Source organism: Podospora pseudocomata, chromosome 3 (assembly GCF_035222375.1).
Source record: "Podospora pseudocomata strain CBS 415.72m chromosome 3, whole genome shotgun sequence".
Taxonomy (NCBI): domain Eukaryota; kingdom Fungi; phylum Ascomycota; class Sordariomycetes; order Sordariales; family Podosporaceae; genus Podospora; species Podospora pseudocomata.
Genome location: NC_085887.1, coordinates 3,048,928 through 3,072,863, shown reverse-complemented (window position 1 = coordinate 3,072,863; position 23,936 = coordinate 3,048,928). Strand labels below are relative to the sequence as shown.

At 52.3% G+C, this 23,936-nt stretch overlaps 9 protein-coding genes and 1 non-coding gene across 10 annotated transcripts; 6 read left to right on the top strand and 4 right to left on the bottom strand.

The window, feature by feature from the left end:
• Positions 1 to 123: 123 nt before the first annotated feature.
• Positions 124 to 1,347, bottom strand: QC762_308630 (uncharacterized protein; the record flags this gene model as incomplete). The annotated part of the gene is made up of 1 exon (XM_062889156.1): positions 124 to 1,347. One exon carries the CDS (start codon positions 1,345 to 1,347, stop codon positions 124 to 126), a length of 1,224 nt encoding a protein of 407 aa, XP_062745111.1.
• A 1,064-nt stretch (positions 1,348 to 2,411) lies between these two features.
• Positions 2,412 to 5,468, top strand: QC762_308620 (uncharacterized protein; the record flags this gene model as incomplete). Its single annotated transcript, XM_062889155.1, has 1 exon — positions 2,412 to 5,468. One exon carries the CDS (start codon positions 2,412 to 2,414, stop codon positions 5,466 to 5,468), a length of 3,057 nt encoding a protein of 1,018 aa, XP_062745110.1.
• A 1,046-nt stretch (positions 5,469 to 6,514) lies between these two features.
• Positions 6,515 to 8,194, top strand: RRP42 (Exosome complex component rrp42). Its single transcript, XM_062889154.1, has 2 exons — positions 6,515 to 7,261; positions 7,353 to 8,194. The coding sequence occupies exons 1-2, from the start codon at positions 6,785 to 6,787 to the stop codon at positions 8,004 to 8,006; spliced, it is 1,131 nt and encodes a 376-aa protein (XP_062745109.1). The 5' UTR covers positions 6,515 to 6,784; the 3' UTR covers positions 8,007 to 8,194.
• QC762_308600 (uncharacterized protein) lies at positions 8,021 to 9,328 on the bottom strand. The gene is made up of 2 exons (XM_062889153.1): positions 8,676 to 9,328; positions 8,021 to 8,611 (listed from the first exon to the last, which is right to left on the bottom strand). The coding sequence occupies exons 1-2, from the start codon at positions 9,042 to 9,044 to the stop codon at positions 8,162 to 8,164; spliced, it is 819 nt and encodes a 272-aa protein (XP_062745108.1). The 5' UTR covers positions 9,045 to 9,328; the 3' UTR covers positions 8,021 to 8,161.
• On the top strand, positions 9,327 to 10,948 carry CYC1 (iso-1-cytochrome c). The gene is made up of 4 exons (XM_062889152.1): positions 9,327 to 9,740; positions 10,151 to 10,341; positions 10,399 to 10,493; positions 10,557 to 10,948. The coding sequence occupies exons 1-4, from the start codon at positions 9,725 to 9,727 to the stop codon at positions 10,579 to 10,581; spliced, it is 327 nt and encodes a 108-aa protein (XP_062745107.1). The 5' UTR covers positions 9,327 to 9,724; the 3' UTR covers positions 10,582 to 10,948.
• A 182-nt stretch (positions 10,949 to 11,130) lies between these two features.
• On the bottom strand, positions 11,131 to 11,237 carry QC762_0057230. The gene has a single exon. It is a non-coding gene; the product is annotated as a tRNA-Met (tRNA).
• Positions 11,238 to 14,286: 3,049 nt separating this feature from the next.
• QC762_308580 (uncharacterized protein) lies at positions 14,287 to 16,173 on the top strand (the record flags this gene model as incomplete). The annotated part of the gene is made up of 1 exon (XM_062889151.1): positions 14,287 to 16,173. The coding sequence occupies one exon, from the start codon at positions 14,287 to 14,289 to the stop codon at positions 16,171 to 16,173; it is 1,887 nt and encodes a 628-aa protein (XP_062745106.1).
• Positions 16,174 to 16,315: 142 nt separating this feature from the next.
• YUH1_1 (ubiquitinyl hydrolase 1) lies at positions 16,316 to 18,563 on the bottom strand. Its single transcript, XM_062889150.1, has 3 exons — positions 17,984 to 18,563; positions 16,851 to 17,855; positions 16,316 to 16,789 (listed from the first exon to the last, which is right to left on the bottom strand). Exons 2-3 carry the CDS (start codon positions 17,203 to 17,205, stop codon positions 16,422 to 16,424), a joined length of 723 nt encoding a protein of 240 aa, XP_062745105.1. The 5' UTR covers positions 17,206 to 17,855; positions 17,984 to 18,563; the 3' UTR covers positions 16,316 to 16,421.
• A 148-nt stretch (positions 18,564 to 18,711) lies between these two features.
• On the top strand, positions 18,712 to 19,882 carry QC762_0057200 (uncharacterized protein; the record flags this gene model as incomplete). Its single annotated transcript, XM_062883561.1, has 2 exons — positions 18,712 to 19,746; positions 19,778 to 19,882. The coding sequence occupies 2 exons, from the start codon at positions 18,712 to 18,714 to the stop codon at positions 19,880 to 19,882; spliced, it is 1,140 nt and encodes a 379-aa protein (XP_062745104.1).
• Positions 19,883 to 20,051: 169 nt separating this feature from the next.
• Positions 20,052 to 22,986, top strand: QC762_0057190 (uncharacterized protein; the record flags this gene model as incomplete). The annotated part of the gene is given in 2 exon segments (XM_062883560.1): positions 20,052 to 22,801; positions 22,815 to 22,986. 2 exon segments carry the CDS (start codon positions 20,052 to 20,054, stop codon positions 22,984 to 22,986), a joined length of 2,922 nt encoding a protein of 973 aa, XP_062745103.1.
• Positions 22,987 to 23,936: the final 950 nt, after the last annotated feature.

Here is a 23,936-nt window from a genome sequence, read left to right as displayed (position 1 = left end):
CACTTGACCACGACCCTAGTCCGATACTGCCAACATAGCATTTATGACCCGCCCGCCATGCTAAAAGAGAACTTGACACAGCTATCAGAACAACTCTTTCCAACAAAAACAAAGACCTCCTTCTCATATTCCCCCCCTCAACTTCTGCAACTGACTAATAAGCCCATACCCACCATACCCTCCGCCCCCAGCAGCAGCAGCATTACCGCCACCTCCTTGCCCTGCCGCTGCTGCTCCCTTATTATCGCCCTCTTTATTCTCCCCCTCCTCCTGTTGCTGTTGTAACCTCCCATTACTCCCACTCCCCCCATTACTCTCCCCCCTCCTATGCCCCTGCCCAGTCACCTCCCTCACAAGCCGTTCATGCCTCTCACCCACAAGCCTAGCCAACCCCTCCACAAATTTCTGTCGTCCCCTCTCCTCCGCGGTCCCCTTCCAAACCTGACACAAATCCTTCAGCTCCTCCACCCTTTTCGCTGCGTCCTCAACCCCCTTGATAGGATCATCCTTATTATCTAGCAAATCCAAAATCTCTTGCCTCAGTTCCTTCAGGACTTGCTGCCCCTTCTCCTCGGTAGAAAGCGCGCCCGTGTCAGGGGCAGATACCGACAAAAAAGAGGAAGAAACAGAGGTTTCCGACGGGGGAAAAACAAAGGACATGGCAGAGCCAAAGGTTGCCTGCGTTTCTGCCAGGCGAGAGCGGACGAGGGAGAGGGTGCGGAGTTGGGAGATGTATTCCGGGTCCGGGATGGGGGGGGTTTCTAAGGGAGGAGGAGGGGGCGGGGGGAGGGAGGATAAAGCGCGGGATCTGCTGGTGGTGGTGGGGGGGGCAGGGTTGGATTCTGAATATGATGGGTGGAGGATGGATTTTATGCCTCCTCCGGGGATGAACTTTGAAATTGGCGAGTCGAGGGTTTCGGTGAGGGTTTCGGTTAGGGAGATTGTCTCGCCTCGGAGGACTTCGACCTCGTAGGCTAGGCGGGAGCCGGAGCGGATTATTTCGTCGGTTAGTTGGGTTAGGATGGTGGTTAGGCGGGTTGTGTGGGCGGACAGTTGGGAGAGGGAGGACTGGGTGGTGATGGAGAGGTCGGAGAGGGGGAGGGAGTTGGGGGGGGGTTGGTTGGGGGGGGAGCGGGAGGTTTGGAGTTGGGGGAGGGTGTTGTTTAGGTAGGTCGCTGGGTCGAAGGTGGGGGAGAGGAAGTCGGCCAGGAAAGGATCGGCGACGTGGTCGGATAGGGGTTGGGCGGGTTGGCGGGATTGGTTTCTGGCGTGGATGGCGATGTCACGAGTTCGGGAGGCTGCGCTGCTTTGGCGGCGGCGGGTGGTGGTTTTGGAGTCCCAGGCCATGATGATTTTGGTTTGGTGAGCGGGCTTGTGAGATTGGTGTTGGTGAGTGAGGCTCTGGGAGGTGAGATATGAGTGAGATGAGTGAGATGAGATGACAGTGATACCCTTGCATGAAGTTGGATGTGGTCACTGTGCTGCCAAGACTTTGACGTGTTGACAGCTGTGCGGCGGGTGGCGGCTCGAACTCCACAGTGTGCCTCCTACAAAGGAAGTCGACTTATACCTGAGGCTTGGCCTTGGACGTGAACATGTGTTCCAGGTTCTGATAGAGTTATTCAGATGGCTTTTGTGATGCAAGCCTATCAGCGCCTCGATGGAGCATTGACCATGTGTCTCAGGCCTCAAAGCTTCATCTTGTCAGTGGTGGACTTTTGAGCCTTTGGGGCTGACGCCATACAATGTGACAACTAAAAGAAGAGACGAGAGAGAAATCCTGATCGTGATAGAACTGAATATATAAAAGAATCATTTTGTTGTGATTCACAGCTGTTTGGGTCCCTACTACAAGCAAGGCTGAGAGTGTTGCTGCTGTGTTGTTTGTCAAGCCTCGCAGTGGCTGGGAGGTTGGAACTCTGCCCCGCGGTTGCTGCCTTGAGTGCAGCCAGCGCGGTGCTCTCCTTGAAACCAACTTAACTGTCTTGACGCTTCTCCCCTCACCTCGCCAAACTCTGAACAGGTGAATTGACCTTTCACAGGGAGCAACCTCTGCGGCATTGAATTTTCATTCTTCCTTGGTCCGATGTAGTGAATCTAATCGTTTCACGAGTTACACTGCGGGCTGGCCATTTTATCCTTCCTAGCAACTCCCCACTGGCCCTGGTATCATCATCGTTCACTTTCACCTCTTGAGGCAGCAAGTAGTCTGGTACCATCTCTTCCCCCACCACTTCTCCAGCAAATCAGCAAAGGACAACACTTCGTCCCGCCAACCCAACCAGTCCGATTTCATCATCTCCCGCTGGCTGCGTGACACTCCAAAGACATTAGCCAGGCCCGCACACTGTCCTCACTAATTACCAGACGACGAAACTTGCGATATCATTATCTCAGAAAACAGAAACACCATGACACTGAAGCGGTTCAAGGCCGACGTGGTCACCGCCCGACAGAAGATCACTGGCGGTGGCCTTGCTGGGGTTCTAGACCTCAGAGATGGCATTTCTGATGGCGAGATCGTCTTGTCACTCCAACACCCCGAGCTTGGCCGAAAAGTACGGCTTCATTTGTTGGCGCAGGATACCGGCGACTACCCTGACAACAACTCATTCATGATGTATACCGAGGATGACCCGCCAGCTCCCATCGAAAAGTTGATCAAGAGAACTGCCGACTATCTCATAGGTCTAACCGTCTACGAGGTAGCTTCAGAGATCTCCAAGCAGATGAGTTTGACGGGAGGTGTGTCGGAGGATCAAGACGAGGGAGACATGAGCGACGATGAGTTTGGCTTCCAGTCCGAGGCCGACGACGATTACGATGACGAACTCTTCGGGCTAAAAGAGGGGTCAGGTCGACCCAAAAATGCAACGGTCAAGGAGCTGATTGCACTATCCCCGACGGACAAGCTGTTGCTTTCACGCCTGAAGCGCGACTTGCGCCAAGTACACAATGCCGGCTTCAAAATCGGGCTTGTCTCTAGCTTCGCTCAGACATCCATCTATGGCATCGTTTCGATCTCGGTGCGAGTTGAGAGCCTGGGGCTGTCGGAGGAGGTTTTGGAGGCGTGGAACCTGGAGGCTAGCGAATACATTGTGCTTTTGCTGCGCTTTGATGGCTACAGCCCGCTCGAGACTGTCATCGAGAAGGCAGTGTCCTCAATCCAGGTCAGCTTTCGAATTCGCAAGTGCAAAAAGTACAAGCCATCGGAGCAGGAAGCAAGGAACGCATTTATTACTGTCACGAATCCTGGCGTGAGACCAGAAGATGACGAGGAAGGGCAAACTGCTCAGGCTTCGGATACAGAAGCACTTCAGAAGTTTTTTATTTCCAACTCGTTGGATCAGTTCTTGAACGAGAGCTTTATTTCGATCGTGAAGACCAGAGAGAGAACGGGCTACGACTGGGACCAGGCAAATCGCCACTACCAGAACTGCGTAACCCAACCGGACGATCCAGTCCCGATCGATGAATCCGTGTCTGATGCCAGGCCGGAACGCCATCCACTGCTGGGGGATCACTTGAAAGATGCCCATGGAGGCGAGAGAAGCTTTCCTTTGGTGGCGATGCAGTTTGCTATGCGCTACATCATCAGGTGCACCGAATACTGTCTGAGATGTCATCAGAAAATCGAAGCTGAGTTCGAGGCACTCCAACCATATGTCTGCGACAACCCTCTTTGCTTGTTTCAGTACATGTCAATGGGATTTGGCCCCAGCATCGAGCCCATGATCCTCAACGAGCCGTATGTGGTTGATCTCCTCGTCAGCCTTTGCTACGCCGCGGTTTCAGACCCTTCTGGTCATCGGAATGCGCTACAACCGTTCGGCATCAGCTCTGCAGCCCAGGTAACCGGCGTTGGCTCTACAGCCCAGGTAATCGGCGTCGGCTCTGCAGCACAACCATCCAGCGTCGGCTATGGGGCGATACGCAACCTCCCGGTTGGCCTGCGATTTAAAGTACCAAATCTACTAAACGTGACAGGCTGCAAGTGGAGGGGGATCCTGAATGGTAATAGGCTGGTTCTCTGTGAGAACATGGACGACATACGACAACTGGCTGGGTACAAGTGGATCGCTTGGGTTACCACCGACAATATAATTCAACACGGACGAGTAGAGGAGGTTCACCTTCCAAGCAGCACCGCCGTACTTTCGATTAGGCCGGGGCATTCATATACTGCCCTTCCCGTCGATCAGCGGGGGCTTCTCCAGGCGCCAGTTGGCATTGCTGGCGCGCCCGTGAGAGTGTTTCCCTACGACACCGACTTCGATGATCTGCCTGATGCCGATAAAGGCCACGCCATGAGACAAATTCTCGAGAACCTCCCTTCCATTCTTCAGATGGAGGCATGGTTGACAAGTCATCCGCGATGTTTGTTCAAGGACATGGACGGAATATCACCTGCCGCAGCTTCCATTTTGCAGTGGATCGTCTCATCCAACAGATCTTGCATCTATCAAGTTGATCGCCGCCGATATCGAGCATCACCCGAAAATTCAGAACAACCAGCAGGAAAGGGACGAGATCGACAGCACCAGCGCATCTTGGGAATGGACTCATGGGTTCAGTTCCGGTTTGCCCAAGGCTCGCCCGAGAAAGAACGCCAGTTCTCTCGGGCACTCCAACAAATTGCTAGCAGGAAAGATTTCAAGGGTCATCCTACCATTCTGGCGTGGCATGGGAGCAATCTTGCTAATTGGCACAGCATCTTGCGAACAGGCCTGGATTTCAAGGTTGTCGCGTGCGGCCGCGCCTATGGCAACGGGGTCTATTTCAGTCCAGATTTCAACACGAGTATCTACTATGCACAAAGTGGCATGACATGGCCCAACTCTGATCTCCAGATCACGCAGTGCATGAGCCTGAACGAGATCATCAATGTGCCCGAGGAGTTTGTCTCGGCCGCCCCACACTATGTTGTGAGTCAGTTGGACTGGCAACAGTGTCGCTACCTGTTTGTGAAACCGAGACCTGAGTTGTGCTCAACGCAGGCTTCAACTCAGGCTTCAACACAGGCTTCAACTCCGGCTCCGGTTACTCCACATGGTAGCTATACCCTGGCGCGGAACAAATCCAACGTTACAACCAAACCCAACGTTGGAGCATCCACACCTCCCAGCACCCACGGCAAGGGTGCGGTGCCTATGCGCACACAGCAAAATGGACGTGAGGTAAAGGGTGAAAATTCTGCCGTCCTCAAGATCCCTCTGTCTGCCATCCCTTTGAGAACAATTCAGGTAGCGGGGACGGATGCAACCACCTCAACTTTGCTGGCCAAGCGAGTGCGTGACAGCCCCGAACTTAGCGAGGACGAAGATGCCGTAGACGTAGCTCTCTTGGTTAGCGACACAGAGACGAATGGACCAGCCGCTCAACGCCGTAGGAAAATGAGCACGGCGCAGGGGGATCGTGCGAAGCTTGGACTTACACCGTCAGTAAATATCACGCCCTTGTGGACGTAATGGCTTGCTAACTTTACATTACAGACCCGCCCATGACATGGCGATGACTGACTTTGTCCCCGGCACACTCGATTTCTCGGCACTTCCTAATCTACCGCCCCCGTTGAGTGGAAATGAGTCTGCGATCAAGGCACTGAGTCGTGAGCTCAAAAGCCTTCAAGTTTTACAGACCAGGACACCATTGCACGAACTGGGATGGTACATCGACTTTGACAGAATCGAGAATCTCTTCCAGTGGATCGTCGAGCTTCACTCTTTTGAGCCCTCCACGCCGCTTGCCAGGGACATGAAGAAAGCCGATGTCAAGTCACTCGTCTTTGAGATTCGCTTTCCAAAGTCGTTCCCGTTTGACCCGCCGTTTGTACGGGCCATTCGCCCGAGATTTCTGGGCTTTCAGCAGGGAGGCGGTGGTCATATGACGATGGGCGGGGCGATGTGCATGGAACTACTGACTTCGACGGGATGGAGTCCTGTGAGCAGCATGGAGAGTGTGTTGATGCAGATTCGGATGGCCTTGTTGAGTGAGGATCCACGTCCGGCACGTTTGGCTCCCGTTGTCAAGGGGCAACGGCACCAAGACTATGCTGTTGGGGAGGCGATTGAGGCGTACAGACGGGCTGCGGGCGCGCACGACTGGAAGATTCCCGAGGATTTCTTTGAGACGGCGAATGGTGTTCAGTGATGGGAAGGGGGTGTTTAAGGATATGGGTAAAAGCTGGTGTATAGGACACCTTTGGTAGCAGGGTTCGAACCCACTCTTCAGCGGAATTAATTCAGCGGATAATAGTATTATTAGTGTGTTTTGGGAGGCTTCTCGAGATTTTAGCTGGGTAAACTGAACAGTTTTCTTGAAAGGTAAAAATAGGCAAAAAAAAAGATTGCACATGTACCTCTGAGAGGTTCATCAATGAGAAAGTAAACAAAAAAACTGGTTGTTAAGAGTGACGAGAAAGGGGCTAGACGCCATGGTGTGGGGTTAGTGATGGAGACCCACAGCTGAGGCAGAGCTACCGCCCCTGTCAATCTGGGTGCTTCAGCTTTTGGAGCTTTCTCCAGCCTCACCCCACACCAACAGCCTCGCCAATCCAAACGACTTTTTGGAGCAGCAAGCAGGGGAAAAAAGTGCCCCGCCTAGCAACTGTTTCTCCGAAACTTTTGATTTGCGACAGCCTTGCCGCGACACGACAACTCCTCCCAGGGCGATTTGCGGTTACCGTAACTTTTTTTTCCCACAGTCAATCCCAACTGGGGCCTGATCGCGCGCCCTGATTTAGACACCTACCACCACCAGGGAAAAGAAAAAGAAGAAGAAAAAGATGGCCTCCTCCACAAACGTCCACCTCTCCCCCGCCGAGCTCTCCTACCTCCACACCTCCCTCAGTCTCAACCCCCCCATCCGCCCCGACGGCCGCTCACCGACTCAGTACCGGCCTTTGTCCGCCGAGACGGGGATCCTGCCTGGGACGAACGGCTCGGCTCGGATCTGCTTCGCGGACGGGACAGAGGCGATCGTGGGGGTGAAGGCAGAAGTGGAAAAGACGAGGCGGAGGTGGGATGACGATACTATCTTTGGGGAGAATCAAAACCAGGAAGAAGGAGAAGAACAAGATGAGGGGGAGGGGCAGGGGAGTAGTGATTGGGTCGAGCTCACGGTGGAGATTCCGGGGTACAGGGACGATGATAGTGGGACGGTGTTTTTGGGGCAGATGCTTTGTGAGGCGCTGCTTGCTGATGGGGGGTTTGTGAGGCGGTTGAGGATTAATAGACGGTTTCATTGGAAGGTTTATCTTGATGTGAGTTTGGTTTGTTTGTTTGTTTGTTTGAGAGAGAGAGAGAGAGAGAGAGAGAGAGTGATGGTGTGGTGGTGCTAACTTTGGGGTGTAGATTTTGTTGATCAGCCCGCCGCTTTCGTATCCGCTTCCATTGCTGTCATTAACAACCCACCTCGCCCTTCTGGCCACCCGCCTCCCTAAACTCAAGTCAGAAGGGGATGAAGACCCGTTTTTTGACGACGACTGGGCTGCGGCGCCGTATCTGTACGTACGAAACCCGACCACGAAAAGAGTTACCGAACGCCCGCCTGTGACGTTGCTGGTGATGGCGGTGGGGGGGAATGTCATTTTTGATCCGAGCAAGGAGGAGCTGGCAGTGGCGGATGTGGTGCTGGCTGTTTCGGTTGGGGATGACGCTTCGTCGCGAGAGGGTAGGATGGATGTGGATGGGAGGAGCAACAACTCGGGCAGGAATCTGAAGCTGTTGTCTATCAGGACGGTGGACCCGCCTTCGAGACTGACGCCGCCGGGGGTGGCCAACGCGGCGAATAGCGCTTATGGGCATGCGCAGGTTGTGAGTACGGGTGCGAACCAGAAGATGCCCGAGGCGAGGCAGACAGAGAGTGAAGCTGTGGAGGGTGTTTGGAAGCCGCCTAGGGGTGGTGCCAAGGCTGTTGTGATGGGGGCGTTGGTGCAAAAGGTGCTGGTTAGAGGTGGGGTGGCGGATGAGGTGCTGGATGCTTTGGAGGGGGTTGACACTTCTTGAGACAGGGGGGAATTGTCAGGGGAGGATTCTGAGGGTCAAGAAAGAAAGGGGTATAGATGTATTTACGCCTTTTGGCCGTTGTGGACGTTGTTTGTACATAATTTTACATTTTACGTTCACATTTCATGTGGTAGATTCTATGAGAAGGAGGAATATCAAAAGATACCCAGCCACTTCTTCTTCAGCTCACCCACCATCTCCTTTTGCTGCTCGTCCGTCAATCGCTTTGGTTCCGGAGCGATAGGCGAGGCATCGTCCACCACCGTTGTCCCTTGCTGCTCCTTCTTCTCACCACCCTCTGTGCCAAACACCTGGTCTGGGTCAATGGTGGCCTTCTTGAGTCCAAACATGCCGTACTCCTCTGGCAAGCCGTGCGCTCTCCTATACGCTGTCCTTTTGGCGACGTCCTCGACGAGTCTTCTTCTCTTTTCTTGGATGCGAGCAGTGTTGTGAGCTTCGTTGAGGCGGATGACTTCGACGAGGGCGCGGGTGGACGAGATGGGGTGCCAGAAGAAGTCGGACATGGGAGGGAGCATGTCGCCGAAGGGAGTGTTGTGCTTGTAGTTTAGGGTGAAGGTCCATATGCTGAGGGCTGTAAGGGTGCCCTGTTCACATTTGTTAGAGATACAACCTGGGTCAAGGGGTGGCGAATCTTGGAGGGCGACAAACAAGGGTGACGGTGATGTGAACCCATTTTTGGGAAAAGAACCAATGCGCCCAGGTGCCCTCGGGGGGAGGGGTCATGGGGTAGTCCTTTTTGGCTTGGGCTTTTAGTTCAGACTCGGAGAGGTCACCGCCGTAGTGGCGGGGGCCGTCGCCGAGGGTTGAGCGGCGGGAGCCGGGGAGACGGGAGCCATGTGATGGGGGGACGAAGCGTTCGGGCTTTTCGAGGACGAGGGGTTTGCCGTCTTTGGATTGGGATGTGGAGGAGAAGCGGACGAGGACGACGGGGGAGGTGGTGTTTGCGGGAGAGAGGCGTCTCCAGATTAGGCCTCGTTGGGGGAGGAGAAAGCGGGGGATTGTTGCTGTTGAGGCCATGTTTCTTGGTGGTCTTTTGACTTGGTGTGTATCGAGTGTATGTGAGGCTATCCTGAAGCCCAAAAAACAGTCCAATGGCGTGGTCTCGTTGGGTGCGGCTCAATCGGCGATGCATCGAGGGGAAACGGTGCAGCAAAAAAACTTGCGTCAGTGCTTGCCTGGAGGAGCTGCTCTGGTTGGCCAATTCCCCCATGTGGCTTAGCGTTTTGGAAGCTCGTTCGTTTTTCCGTTTTTTGGCTGCTAGCGCATCGTGCGCACTGGGACCAGGATGGCCGCGTTGAAGCCACAGGAAGCTCGGACGACAGGCTGCGATGCCGGGCACTTCCGACATTGCCCGCGCTGAATGACTAAAGATGCGGTCATGATTGGCTGTGGTCTGTCGTCAGCCCCACGTTCTCCAGCCCCAGTGTGGCTCCTGTGACTGATGATGTAGGCTTGGCGGAGGTCATTGAGTGACGAAAAGAGCCTTGTTCGTGGCCGGTTGCTCAAAAAATTCCGGCACGCAGCGGCAAAGAGAGGCGTTGAGCCAACTTTTTTTTTTACTAACGGCTCATCCTGTTTTTCTTCTCCCTCTTTTCTTCCTCGTCTACCTTTTGCGCCTTTGACTCCTGTTCACCAACTTAATTGTCTAATAACCACCACACCTACCTACCTCACATCAACCCCATAAATCTATCAAAATGCCTGTCGGAGCCGGTAGGTCCTGCCCCTCAGCTACACACTGCCCGCCATGTTTCCGGCCTCGTGAATTCTGCTCGGTTCGTTCTTTGCGAGGGACGCCTGAACTCTTCGTCACCAAGCCATTGGCACCCATGACGTGGCCAGCAGCCGTCTGAAGACATTCTACATATGACCTCCATCCGACCTCGCCGACATACTGCCAGTACCTGAATGTTGCTACTGCCTACGGTCCTGTCCTCACCGCTCCTGCTTATGCGGTATTTTCCCTGGGCGCATCTTGAGCTGCGCACTGGGGAGAAGGGCCGTAGTAGTCAGAGCCGCCGTACACTAGAACGAGCACGTCGAGAATCACGCAGACGCCGGAAACACCACCACCACCATAATCTGAACAGCAAATGACTGACTCGTGATTTCCTCCCGGATAGGTGATTCCAAGAAGGGTGCCAACCTCTTCAAGACCCGTTGCGCTCAGTGCCACACCCTTGAGGCTGGCGGCGGCAACAAGATCGGTCCTGCGCTCCACGGCCTTTTCGGACGCAAGTCTGGTACCGTTGAGGGCTACGCCTACACCGATGCCAACAAGCAGAAGGGTGTTGTCTGGGATGACCAGACCCTCGTATGTTTTCCGCGAACTGTACAACGAGATCCAGACTCGCAACTAACACTTGCTCAGTTCGACTACCTCGAGAACCCCAAGAAGTACATCCCCGGCACCAAGATGGCTTTCGGTGGTCTCAAGAAGGACAAGGACAGAAATGACCTCATCACGTATGTGCTCTTCGGTTACGGTACCCTTGCGCCCAGAATGGCACTAACACTGTTTCCCTCTAGTTTCCTCAAGGAGTCTACCGCTTAAGTAATAGATCTAGAGACTTACTTTTCGGCGTAAAAGTTTGCTTTTTTTCTATTTTCCTTGGCTGGGTTGTAATAATAGAGAGCGAAAGAGACACCAGGGGGAGTTCTTTGCTCTTAGATTTTTTTCTTGCATTAGATCAAGGGTTCGGGCGGCGTTGATGATGAGCAACTGCGTCCTTTTCAAACCACAACTCCCTACACCACCTCTGGACGGATCCGACGAGGACACACGTTGGGTTCTTTCCGATATACCTCTCTGTACCATAGCACACAGTAGTAGATCTGCTTTACTACACCTAGATGATCGATGATGACGATGGGGTTGCCTGACTGCGGCAACCGGACCTGAATGAAATGATTCCCCTCTGCTTTTCAATGTTCTTGGCTGCAATTCTGCGTGTGATGAGACTTGTACATGTTGGGTGGTCAGTTCTGCTGTGAGGGGGTTTGTTATCTTGGAAAGGTGATCTTTGCTCGTCATTGACTTTTGGTTGGACCAGAACACTTCATGAGGCTAATCTCCACCAATCAGGATATGTCAAGTTGTACAGGGAGCTTGGCTCAGTTGGAAGAGCGCAGGTCTCATACGAATGTATGATCTGGATGTGCAACACCAGAGTTATCCTGAGGTCGTGAGTTCGAGCCTCACAGTTCCCATATTCTTTTGCTTACTTTTTTTCGCCTTAGCGATGGCGGTTTCTTTTGGCTTCTTTTACACAAAGAACGCCACTATAGCGATATCTTTTTTATATAATTATGGTTTCGTTTTGAGTGCGGCGCTTGGTACACTAGCAAAGCCCGATTGCTGTGGCGGTTGACTGGAGCAAGACAAAGTTTGCTCCTCTTTCATGCTTTCAGTCAGTCACCCAAGCCATCAAATATTTAGAGAGCATGCATTCGTTTCTTTTATTTTCTCACCTACACCAGAACTTTACCTCCAGACCTACTCATAGTCACAACCTCATTCTTCATCTCCCATCTCATCTTACCCTCAACAGACCCTCCACCATCTATTCTTGACATACCTCAAGATGGTTATCTCTGAACAGACCACAGTCGTCGAACCCAGGACCAAGACTGAGCCTCGTCTTTCTTATTGGGAGCGAATTGCCAAGGAGGAGAAGGATCCAGACTTTAAGAATTGAAACACTCGTTGCTCTGCAGGAAGTGACCATCACCACTACATTTACCAACGCTGTCTCTTCGGCGTATCAGCCGAAGGACTCGCCCAGCCAGACCTGAAAGGTTTGATTTCCTACCAATATGAAGACATATACAATAAGTCGTTCCCTCTCTACTTTGTACCGGCGCCCGCAAGTGTGGGGCCGGTCTATACTTTTCTTCACAATCACATCTATCGCCGATGGTTCAAACCGTATCGAACCGAGATTGAAGGGCGGTGCTTCCTTTGCAAATTTCTCTACCTCAAAGATGCATGCCACACACACTATGCAGAGAGCGACCACCTCGACCCCACGCAAGATTCTATCGACGAGTTCATCTCACTCAACAAGGCCCTCTGTGCTGCCGTCGAGGCTTATCCGAAACTTTATCTCACAGAATCCATTGTCCGGAGGCAATACGAGACGAGCAACGAAAGAGGCTGCAGAGAAATTATCGCCAGGGAAAATCCAACCCAGCGCTATGTTCTCCAACATCTGTTTAAGGCTCTTCTCTTGATCGTTGTTCCTGTTCGTTGTCGGTATCAGCCATCAGCAGAGATTGGCAGCCTGCCGGTCTTTCTGTCCGGACGGGGATGGAGGGAGACTTGAGCGCACCCATTGATTTCCAGGCTATCCCACAAGACAAGATCCTGACCTTTGCCACCAAGCTCAACGAGAATGTGATTAAGATTACTCTCAAAACTGCAGTTGACTTTCTCAGTGCCCCTTGAGGCAAGGGAAGTAGCGGCAGTTGGGTTGAGGCCTGATCCAGGGATGGGGCTGGGGAAGAGTATGATAGGAATATAATGGGCAACCATGAAGAGAGGGAGGTTCGGAAGATGAGACAGATAAAGGAGGGTAATTACTACCGGTCTCCTGATGGTAATTTTATCTGGTATGGGATAACTGAAGAGGAATACAAGCGGAGAACGGGTGAGAAATGAGAGATTTCTTAAATCTATAGAGTACACGGGCTGTCATCAGGGGTTGTACAGGGGATATGATATGTAACATGCTTACAAAGGGCCTCCAAGGTTGAAGCAATTTGGCAAGGGCACTGACACAGGCATAGATATATAGATTAGCTCTTCTTACCAATAGCGTCCTCTCAATTCATCATCTTCGCACACAGCTTTCTGGGTGCCACCGTGATATCTCCCATCATCATCAAACATAGTCTACATACATCTCCACTATCATTCAAAGGCTCATGACCATGTTGAAACACCTCGCGACTGATATTAGACGCCTAAAGTAGTACAATTGAGGCCTTTCAGGATAATTAATAGGCCTTTAATAGATCTTCCAGGCCATTAAAGATAGTTAATATGTATGTATCTTGAGATAACCAGGAGGCCTTCTAAGATACTTAATAGGTGTTAAACTATATGTTCTAGGCCTTTAAAGATAGTTTATACACGTCTTGAAATAATAAGAGGGCCCCTAAAGATAGTTAATAGGTGTTTAAATGAATATTATATGTATTCACAGATAGTTAGGAGGCATTTGAATGTAATTAGAAGGCCATTTAAACTATCCTAGAACCCTCTTGAGGTAATCGGTAGGCCTGTTTCTGTTCTTTTGGACTTTTGCATTGCCATTCTTCTGTCCATAGTGCGCCAGCTCATGGAAGTCAGCTGGGCTGTTGGAGAGGGAGAGCAGCACCCTGTTTCTTTGGGCTACCACTGCCTTTCTTCCACTTGGGAAAAGCTGATGTAACGCCCCATATGGAGGAAATTGCAGGTCAACAGAGGATGTGCCTGACATCTCAATACTGGGCCCTGTGCTGTCCGGTACTGTAATGCGGTCATGAGTTTTGGACTGTCGTCTTAACACTTCACAACCCAAGCCGCCCAACCTGCACATCCGGACCCTGCTTTTGTGAATCTTTTTTTCTTATTTCTCTCGTTTTTGGATTGGTTCTTCCCCCCTAGGTAGTTAGAACAGAATAAGAAAAAGACGGATAACTTCCACCACAAGTTTGTAAACTTTATTAAAAGGGGAAAGGAGATTTATGCACGTTGTGTCGGCGCCGCCAAACGAAATAACGATAAACCAGAGCCCCCGCTCATGCAAAGATATTTGGTGAAGTTCGAAGGGCCCACGCTTGCAGCCGTCGACGAAGTCACCTTGGGAACGTTTGGGAGCGAGACGCCTTTGGATGGATATTCGTTTACAGACGTCAAAAACGCGCAGACAGGCTGCATATCCTACTCGAAGCGATCGATGCGCTGCTCCAGGTTCTGGACAGTTTGCGTAAGGTTCTGGATATTTTGCGTCAGGGTTTGGACTTTGCCATTGAGGTTCTCAAGTTGGCAACTGATGTAATTGTTTGTGCCCGAGTTGTTCCTGACAGTGAAGGCCTTGACATTTCGCGGAATTCAGGTCCCGTATCTATCCCCGAACCCGAGCCCGAGCCCCATTTAGGAAGCTCCTCCCCTGGAAACCTACTTCCCCGGAAGGAGCAGAGAAAGCATGGAAGACTGGCCCTGTAGAATTTCACGTGCGAAATCGATTGACTTCACTTTTCCACCAGACACAGTATGGCCGACTTCGACTCCCACCCAGCCTACGTCGTTAGGCGAGGTCAACTCGTCCCCCTACCCACGCCAAAGTCCCTCGCCGAACACCTCCAAAAGAGCACTGAGCTTGAGGCTGGGGATTGGCATGACATAGTTGTCCTCCATGGCGTGTCCCCCAAGTACGCCGATGTGCTCCTCCTTTTAAACGGCAGCGACTCTGCTTTTCTCGAATCCTTTGCCTCGAGACGCGAGTACAGACCCTTTGCTAGAAGCGGACTCGTCAACCAGCAGGCCTCCAGCAGCGAAAGACGATGGAGCATTCTCGAGTATCCAGAGCTGATGCAGGGACTCAGGCCTCTCCGCCTCGACAGGGACGAGACCGACACAGTGCACCCTCCACCTGTCAGAACTCTCCCATCGAGCAGCGGAAAGACCTCTGCCGTTTTCTGCCGCATGGCCCTACGCATCTCTGATCAGAGACACCTGCTCCTCTTGGACAATCCAGTCTGGAGACGCTCTTGGAAGGTTCGCAAGGCACCATGGAGGACGCCTGTCGCTTCTTTTCGCGATCCACCTAGTCCCTCTCCTTACAGCGAAACCAACGATGCTGGGAGCTTTGAAGCTTCTCTTCTGAGCACACTGAGTGGCAAAACGCATCACAAATCTCTGAGAGAGCTGTTGCTTGATTTGGCATACGACAGATGGTTGGAGCTGTTTGAGTTTTTGGAGTCGCCTTCTCACCCCGTCACGGACAATACCATGGCGTTTTGGTGGCAGGTCTTGCAATCTCTGGAGCTCAACGAAGAGGAGGGCAGCAGTCCATGCTGGAGAAGACTTCTCGACAGAGCACAGCGGCGAATCTCGCTTTTGTCTCTACCCACCATCAAGAGACCTGTTCCGCTCAAGTCGGCTTCGGCTCCCATGTTGCCTAGCTCACCTGGCTCACCTTCTTCCCGAAGATCACCTTGTTCACCTAGATCGGCAGCGTCGACACCAGCTACGTTATTGACAACCCCGCCTGTGCTTCAGCAGCCAAAGAACGAGGTGCGCGAGAAGGCGGTTACTCGCTTTGGCATACCCAGCACCGCGGTGAGAGCTGCGCGGTTGAGAAGGGCGCTTGCATATCGGCCTTCGGCGGAGGAGAATCGACGAGCGTTGGACCGGATCAGCTATATGGGTGGTATTCTCATTCCCCTACCCATCGTCTCTGGAATTTTGTCCATGGGCGAGATTTTTGGCCCCTCTGGTTCCAGGTTTTGGATATTTTGGGCTGCTGCTGTTCCTCTTTCCATCATGTCGGTCTTGATCATATATGCGGATACTATCCGCAAGGCCGAAGTCTGGGTGGAGGTTGCGCCCGACCTGGTTGTTCCGGGACGAGTTCCTGGACGACTCAGCACTGACAGCGAAGGCGGCATGAGTGATGGGACTGTGGATGTCGAAGTTCAGGAGCATAGGACTGTTACTTGGCGGAGACATCATCCTGGGGAGGGACGTGGTAGCAGCAGCGGCGGGGAGGGCTTGCAACAGCAGAGACCACAAGTGCCACATGATCCGAGCGTGGTGTTTGTTTTGAATCATGACATGGAGGAGAGAGCTATTGGCTTGCCGCCGGAGAGTGCTGCTATGGCGACGGCGGCGATGGAGCCTGATTGGGACGAGGACATTGATGATGCTATGTTGGAGGTGTTGCCTGCTGCTGCTGGGAGGAACAGGAATAGACCGCGAATTATTTTGCAGAGGTCAGAGGATGGGCATGAGAAGCCTAAGGCGTGGAAGAGGCAGGAGCTGGGGTGGTATGGAGCTATGAAGTCGGTTATGTGGAAGAAGCCGAGGGCGTTGGAGGATGTGCCGAATGGGGTTATTGCTTATGAGAGGGAGGGGAAGAGGAAGTCGAAGACGTTTTAATTGGATCATTGTGACCGTTCATGGGGGTATTATGGATATATATGGGAGGGATATGCCCCTTGTATGGAACTTGGGTCTTTTTAGATACAAGAAGAGGCATGTATTATCCGAATGCCGAGGGATATTTACGCCTTTATGAATGGGTTCATTTTGTCGTGACACGCATGCAGTTGTCTGTTTTATACCTGCTCAGTGTGCAAGCAATGGCGGTTGAAGTTTTGATCATGCATAGCCACCATCTGGCCTACCTATTCCGCCGGAGCCAACGCAAGTAGGCTAACTCCCCCTTCGCACTCTGTTTTCTCGATAAACTCCTTTAGCACTCTTAATCCCCGTTCAGAAAGGAGATCGTCTTCTTCAAACTTTCCTAGATTTATTGGCCCGTTCGTGTCTCCGTCCAGCTCGTATAGATGCCCGTTCTTGGGCGACCTGACAAAACACACGTAATGAAAGTCGACCTCATCCTCTGGGTTCTCAGGGACGGCCGAGTCACCCTGTAGAGCGACAGTTTTGTACGCTGCTTCCAGGTTCGTGTCGTTTTCTAAGAAAGCGGCGCGGTCTCGTGGGTTGAGGGGCGTGCAAGTTGTCAGGAGCTGATAGAGGTGTGAGTTGGGAACTGGTTCTAGGTTAACTGCCATGTCGTAAGCATGAGATGGGATGGGATAAGGGGTTTTTACTGATGAAGTCTCGAGCATGGCCATTGCTGACGGCGTGGAGGATGGCGTAGAGGCCGCAGGCGTTGTTGATGGTTTGTTTGTACCAGATTATTGGCTCGTTGTCACCGCTGCTTGTGTACTGAGTGATGTCCTTGTCCTTGGTGGTGAGTTCGGCTTCGTAGTTGGGGGAGGTGGGGAAGACTATGATGAGTGCGTGGGCTGGACGTGGGGTTAGAGAGAGGAGGTCGGCGTCGTGGAGGGAGAGGACATCGTGGAACTCTAGGGCGGGTGAGAGGCCGATGGTGTGGGCTAGGGAGGTGAAGAGGGAGGGGTTGGATTCGAGGGGGGTGAAGTGTTTGCGGTATTGATGGGACATGGTTTGCTTGGTGTGAGGATTTGTGAGCGAGGAGCTGTTCGGCGAGGCCGCTTGAGTGGGTGGTGAGATGAGAGTGAGAAGTGAGATGAGAGCTAAGAGGAGTGAGTTTGGCACCAGTCTACAGCCGGTGCCAACTGACTACGATCAACATGGCAAGAATTGCACGATTGCACCTTCTTTGATTACAGCCCGACACAACCTCATATCAAGCCATAGATATCGTCATCTCTTCTTCCAGAAGATGATACCCACATTCTGGACCAGCGATGGCTCTGATTCAAAGGCCACACTGATGTCGACAGCTGTGTCTTGTAGATCGTTTTTTGTAGAGTATGCAGCCCATTCTTCGCCGTCATTCCGTCTCTTCGCCAACGTTCTCTGTTTCCCATGCAATGGCATGGGAAACTCTCGCCATCTCTTCTTCCTAACAGCACATACAATCCCATTATTCAGTCCATTCTTTCACATACGACCATAGGCAGCTGAAAATACGGGATCCCGTCCGCTCTCCCCTAGTCAAACAGCTGACCGCCAGACCAGTACTCAGGTGGGTGACCACTGGGGAATCCCTGGTGTTGTATGTTTTATCCGCAAAACCGCATTGTTTTTGGTTGATTTTTGTGGGTTGTGGCGGTGAAGTTTTTCGTCTACTATGGAATGCATCGCCAAAAGCCTTAGCAAGCGTTTTGATATTCATTTTTTAGTAGCGGCAGCTGGAAACCCAACTGGCAGCCACCCAAGACCAGTGGTGAAAGTCGGGAACTAATCGAGCGTTTACCTTGTCGAAGTGATATCTGAAGATAAGCTGCTAACAAGTATCAGCAATAGCATGTGTCTTCTGTGTGACAGATGCAAGCCTGCCAACCAGATGTCAGACGGGAGTGCGTGACGCATAACAAATGGTTGCCATGTTCCCATCTTGAGCTGTCCCAGATAGAGCACGGGAAACCTAGGATCAAAACAAAATCCCCGCTCGCATGAATTCCTCGGTCGCTTTTAGAACATGTCAAATATGTGGGGCTAACCCAACGGTTTAACAGAGTTATTCTGCCATTGTTGGCTGGACCGTAGTTTGGAGTGTGCTTTAAACCATGTCCTGTTTGATGTTTCCATGGCGCCGTCCAAACCTGAGGCAAATCACACTCTGCGTTTGGCGTTGAGCTTTGAGACGAGGGAATGCTCGTTGACAAGATGGGTGGAACGAGGTGAGGTGAAATGAACGTTTGTTTGTGTCGTGAACCACACGTGCCTGTTGATCGATTGTTATGGCACCAAAAAGGTGATTCGACGTCTAAAATGGAAGCGTACCTGCTGAGCCTGATGCCGCCCGTGGCACCACTCACCTGCTCGGCTGCCTCCTTCGAAATGTTCAGTTGCACGCCTGCGCCATCATGAACACCTCACACCTTGCTCCAAGCTGGCAGGTCTGACGTTCGTTCCAGCATCTGCCACCCACGAATACTTCCGACCGATTTCCACGATTGGCGATAATGCAAACGCCCTGCCATGACTCCGAAACGAACGTACCAAGATGAAGAACCGTCTGCGAGCCTTCCGAAACGGCCAAGAATCTTCGACACATCCTCCAATGGCAGCATTTACCCAAACCACGATGTGTACCCTCCACTTGTGCATGGAGACTACACAATCGCCTGGATCTGTGCACTTCCCTTAGAACTGGCGGTATCGCGTGCCATGCTGGACGAGGAACACCCACTGCCACCCAACCAAGCCGGCGACGACAACATCTACGTGCTCGGACGCATAGACCAGCACAATGTTGTCATGACATGTTTGCCGGGACAGTATGGAACGAACAACGCCGCAATCGTCGCGACAAACCTGAAGCGGAGTTTTCCGAGCATTCGCGCTACCTTAATGGTCGGCATCGGCGGCGGATCCCCTAGCCAGGCCGACTTGTACCTAGGTGATGTTGTCGTCGGCACGAGGGTCATGCAGTATGACATGGGCAAAGTGATTGCGGGCGGCTCGTTCCAAGAAACGGCTGATGCAAAGACTCCTTCGTGGCTACTGAACTCAGCTGTGTCCGCTCTACGATCGAAGCATGGGCCGCACCATTCCAGCAGTCGGATGGCAAGGATCCTGCGAAGCCGACTCCCGAATATCTTGCGCCCGAACCACCCCGATCGCCTGTTCCAAGCGTCCTATAACCACCTTCTCGAGGCTCCAACATGTATTGACTGCGACCCAGCAAAGCTGCAACCACGAGGCGCACGCCTCTCTGACGAACCCAGGATCCACTACGGAGTCATCGCTTCGGGAAACAGGGTTATGAAGGACGGGAAAGTACGGGATGACATTGCTCAGCGACTTTCGGCGCTGTGCTTCGAGATGGAGTCAGCCGGCATGATGGATAACCTCCAGTGCTTGCCGATTCGTGGAATTTGCGACTATTCGGATTCCCACAAGAACAAGGAGTGGCAAGACTATTCTGCTGCAACTGCAGCTGCATACGCGAGGGAACTGCTGGAAGGGCTTCCGCCTTCGTCCAGGCCACTTGATCGGACTCCCATAATCAATGTGAGCCAGCTCGATACCGTCGGTAATACAGACCCTTGCCCTGGCCCGTCTCTTCTCCTCTAGTATCATGCTGACTGGGGATGTGAGTAGTCGACTATGCTTTGGAACGGCGGCAACGCTTGCTGAAATGCCTTGAATTCCCGCAAATCGATGCCCGCAGAACCACTATTCGGGTTGCATATACAAAAACCTGCCGTTGGCTACTACAGCACTCAAAATATCAGGATTGGCTTGACCCTAGGAAGCAATCACAGCATCATGGCTTCTTATGGATGCGAGGCAAGGCAGGCGCCGGAAAGTCAACCATGATGAAGTTCGTGTACCTGGAAATGAAGAAAGGCTTCAAAAAGCCCAGTGTGGCCGTGGTGTCCTTCTTCTTCAATGCACGAGGCGACTATTTGGAAAAGTCCATCTCCGGGATGTACCGGTCTCTGTTGTCGCAGCTCCTGCACGAGTTCTCGGACCTTCAATCCGTCCTAGACAACACGGACATTGTTCCGCGGAACCAACAAGACTGCCCTGGCCTGAACGCTCTGAAGGATCTTCTCAGCAACGCTGTCATGGCCCTTGGCCAGCGCTGCTTTACCTGCTTCATCGACGCCCTCGATGAGTGTGACGAGCAGGAAGTCCGGGACATGGTCCAGTTCTTCGAAGAATTGGCAGAGAATGCCACTGATAAAGGCATTCGGTTTCAAATCTGTTTCTCGAGTCGGCCATATCCGTACATTGAAATTTGCCGGGGAATCTTGCTCACCCTCGAGAAGGAATCAGGACACCAAGAAGACTTGGCACAGTACGTCAAGAGTCGTCTAAGGATCGCGCACCGCCCGCTTCTTGAAGAATTACAATCCCAAATCCAGGACAAAGCTGCTGGGGTTTTCATGTGGGTCGTATTGGTGGTGGAAATCCTAAACAATGAGAGTAGCCACGGCGCCCTCGCTCTCAGAAAGAAGCTTTCGGAAATCCCGGCCGAATTAAGCAAACTCTTCAGGAGCATGCTGGCACGCGATCGAGAAAGACCTGAATGGCTACAGCTCTGCATTCTCTGGATTCTATTTGCAAAGCGGCCTTTGACTCCAGCAGAGTTCCGCCATGCGCTATGGGCGGGCTTGTTGGAGCGGCATCTTGTCGATCGCGAGTTGCCAGATGACACACACATGGATGCCGTCAAACTAGTCACGAGCTCCTCGAAGGGGCTTGCTGAGATCACCAAATCTAAGCACCAGACCGTGCAGTTTATTCATGAATCAGTGCGGGACTTTTTAGTGAAAGAAAAGGGCATTCAGGATTTGTGGCCTGAACTTGGCTTCGATTTGGAGGGTCCTAGCCACGAAATCCTTAAGCATTGTTGCACTACATACCTGCATCATCCAACAGTACGGGCGATCATCGTCACGCCAGAGGGCGCAGACAACGAGCGGAACGCCCTGGCCGAGAAATGCTCGTTCCTGGAGTATGCCGGTCAGCAGGTCCTCTACCATGCCAATGCTGCGGCACCTGTGGTTTCGCAAGACGGTTTTTTGACCCAATTCTTTGATACGAATGGAATCAGGGTGATCAACCACTTCGAGAAGTTCAAAGCTCGGCGGTATGGCTCCGATGCAACTCCGCTTTATGTTCTAGCAGACAAAGGCTTGGGAAACCTTATTCGTACACAGATGAAAAGAGAAGTGGCTACCGCTGTTCCTGGGATAAGGTACCAGCATCCGCTTTTCGCTGCGTTAGCAAACGGCCATAAAAATGCCATAGCCGCACTTCTGGGCTTGTCATCGATTGTCTGCGATGGCGTCGATATCACTGAAGGTTTAAACTACAAAAAGGATTTGAGGAATTACCAAGGCCGGACGCCATTATCGTGGGCTGCCCAGGAGGGTAGGCTAAGCATTGTGAAATTGTTAATTCAAGGAGGGGCAGACCCTGACAAAGTCGATGGGAGAGGATATAGGCCACTTTACCGGGCTCTAGAGAATGGCCGCGAGGCTATTGCGCGGCTCCTCATCGACAACGGGGCGGATATTGAGGCTCAGGATAGTTCTGGATCGACGGCACTAATTTTGGCCTTACAGTATAGCCACGAGGCTATCGCGCGGCTCCTCATCGATAACGGAGCGGATATTAAAGCTCGTAGCAATCATGGATCAACGGCACTGATTTTGGCCTCACAGAATGGCTACGAGGCTATCGCGCGGCTCCTCATCGACCACGGGGCGGATATTAAGGCTCAGGATAGTTCTGGATCGACGGCACTGATTTTGGCCTCACGGTATGGCTGCGAGGCTATCGCGCGGCTCCTCATCGACAACGGAGCGGATATCGAGGCTCAGGATAGTTCTGGATCGACGGCACTAATTTTGGCCTTACAGTATAGCCACGAGGCTATCGCGCGGCTCCTCATCGATAACGGAGCGGATATTAAAGCTCGTAGCAATCATGGATCAACGGCACTGATTTTGGCCTCACAGAATGGCTACGAGGCTATCACGCGACTCTTCATCGATAACGGAGCGGATATCAAAGCTCAGGATAGTTCTGGATCGACGGCACTAATTTTGGCCTTACAGTATAGCCACGAGGCTATCGCGCGGCTCCTCATCGATAACGGAGCGGATATTAAAGCTCGTAGCAATCATGGATCAACGGCACTGATTTTGGCCTCACAGAATGGCTACGAGGCTATCACGCGGCTCCTCATCGACCACGGGGCGGATATTAAGGCTCAGGATAGTTCTGGATCAACAGCACTAATTTTGGCCTCAGAGAATGGCCACGAGGCTATCGCGCGGCTCCTCACCGACAACGGAGCGGATATCGAGGCTCAGGATAGTTCTGGATCGACGGCACTAATTTTGGCCTTACAGTATAGCCACGAGGCTATCGCGCGGCTCCTCATCGACAACGGAGCGGATATTAAAGCTCGTAGCAATCATGGATCAACGGCACTAACTTTGGCCTCACGGTATGGCCGCGAGGCTATCGCGCGGCTCCTCATCGATAACGGAGCGGATATTAAAGCTCGTAGCAATCATGGATCAACGGCACTAACTTTGGCCTCACGGTATGGCCGCGAGGCTATCGCGCGGCTCCTCATCGACAACGGGGCGGATAGGGGCGGATATCGAGGCTCAGGATAGTTCTGGATCGACGGCACTGGTTTTGGCCTCAGAGAATAGCTACGAGGCTATCGCGCGGCTCCTCATCGACAACGGGGCGGATATCGAGGCTCAGGATAATTCTGGATAGACGGCACTAATCAAGTAACATTCTTTCGGTTTATTTTAGGTAGTTTGTGAAGTGTTTCACGACCTTTCGGCCCCCTCTTACCTTCGAGTATCACGCCAAACCAGGCCACAAGAAGCTTGCAATTTGCCTGATGCCTGAATGAGGCATATTTTATTATTTCCTCAGTCTGATGCCTATAATTTAATGACTGTGAGTCTTTGTCTTATGCTGTTTAGTGGTGGTTGCGGTGGAGATATTCGAGGTGGAGTTTTGGATACTATCCATTGTTTAGTTTTCAGGGTCCCAATGACATCACTCGTCATTCACCTTGGGCTCTGTAGCAGATATCCCTCCCAAAGATAGTCTGATTTGTTCAGGCAAATTGAACTACTATACCACTGAGACTACCACAGTCAGATGCTGCCTAGATGCTAAAAACTACGCGGTATCGTGGCTCGGCCAGGCGCCCGTGGGTTGCCTACTTGGGCACATATCTCGAGCGGCCAAGATGGCGAGAGTATCACCAGACCCTTTGACAGCGAATACCACGATACCTGCTCAGCCTCAATCTTGACCTTTTTCTCAAACTCCAGCAGCAGAGTCCACCGGCCCGCAGCATAGGCAGATAGGGCAGTCGTGCATTCCAACAATGGAGGGGCAACATGACATTGCAGCACCGTTTTCTTTCTCCCTCAAACCCACACCACGCCTGGTTTCTACGACGACGACCAATATCAAATCGGTTGGTAATCTCCAGCTCTGCTCAAAGATGGAAGCTACCCCCCATGCTTGCCCCTCAGAAAGCTTCGCTGGCAATGTCTAATTGATGAATTACATTTCTCCCTCATTGACATGGCTTGATGAAGCTTCAAAAAAAAAGCGCCCAACCTCCTTGAGACCTACCTTAAACCTGACCTTTTGGTAAGTTTCTGGTGTGTGTGTGGGCTTTTCCATGCCGGGCCAGCTCATCA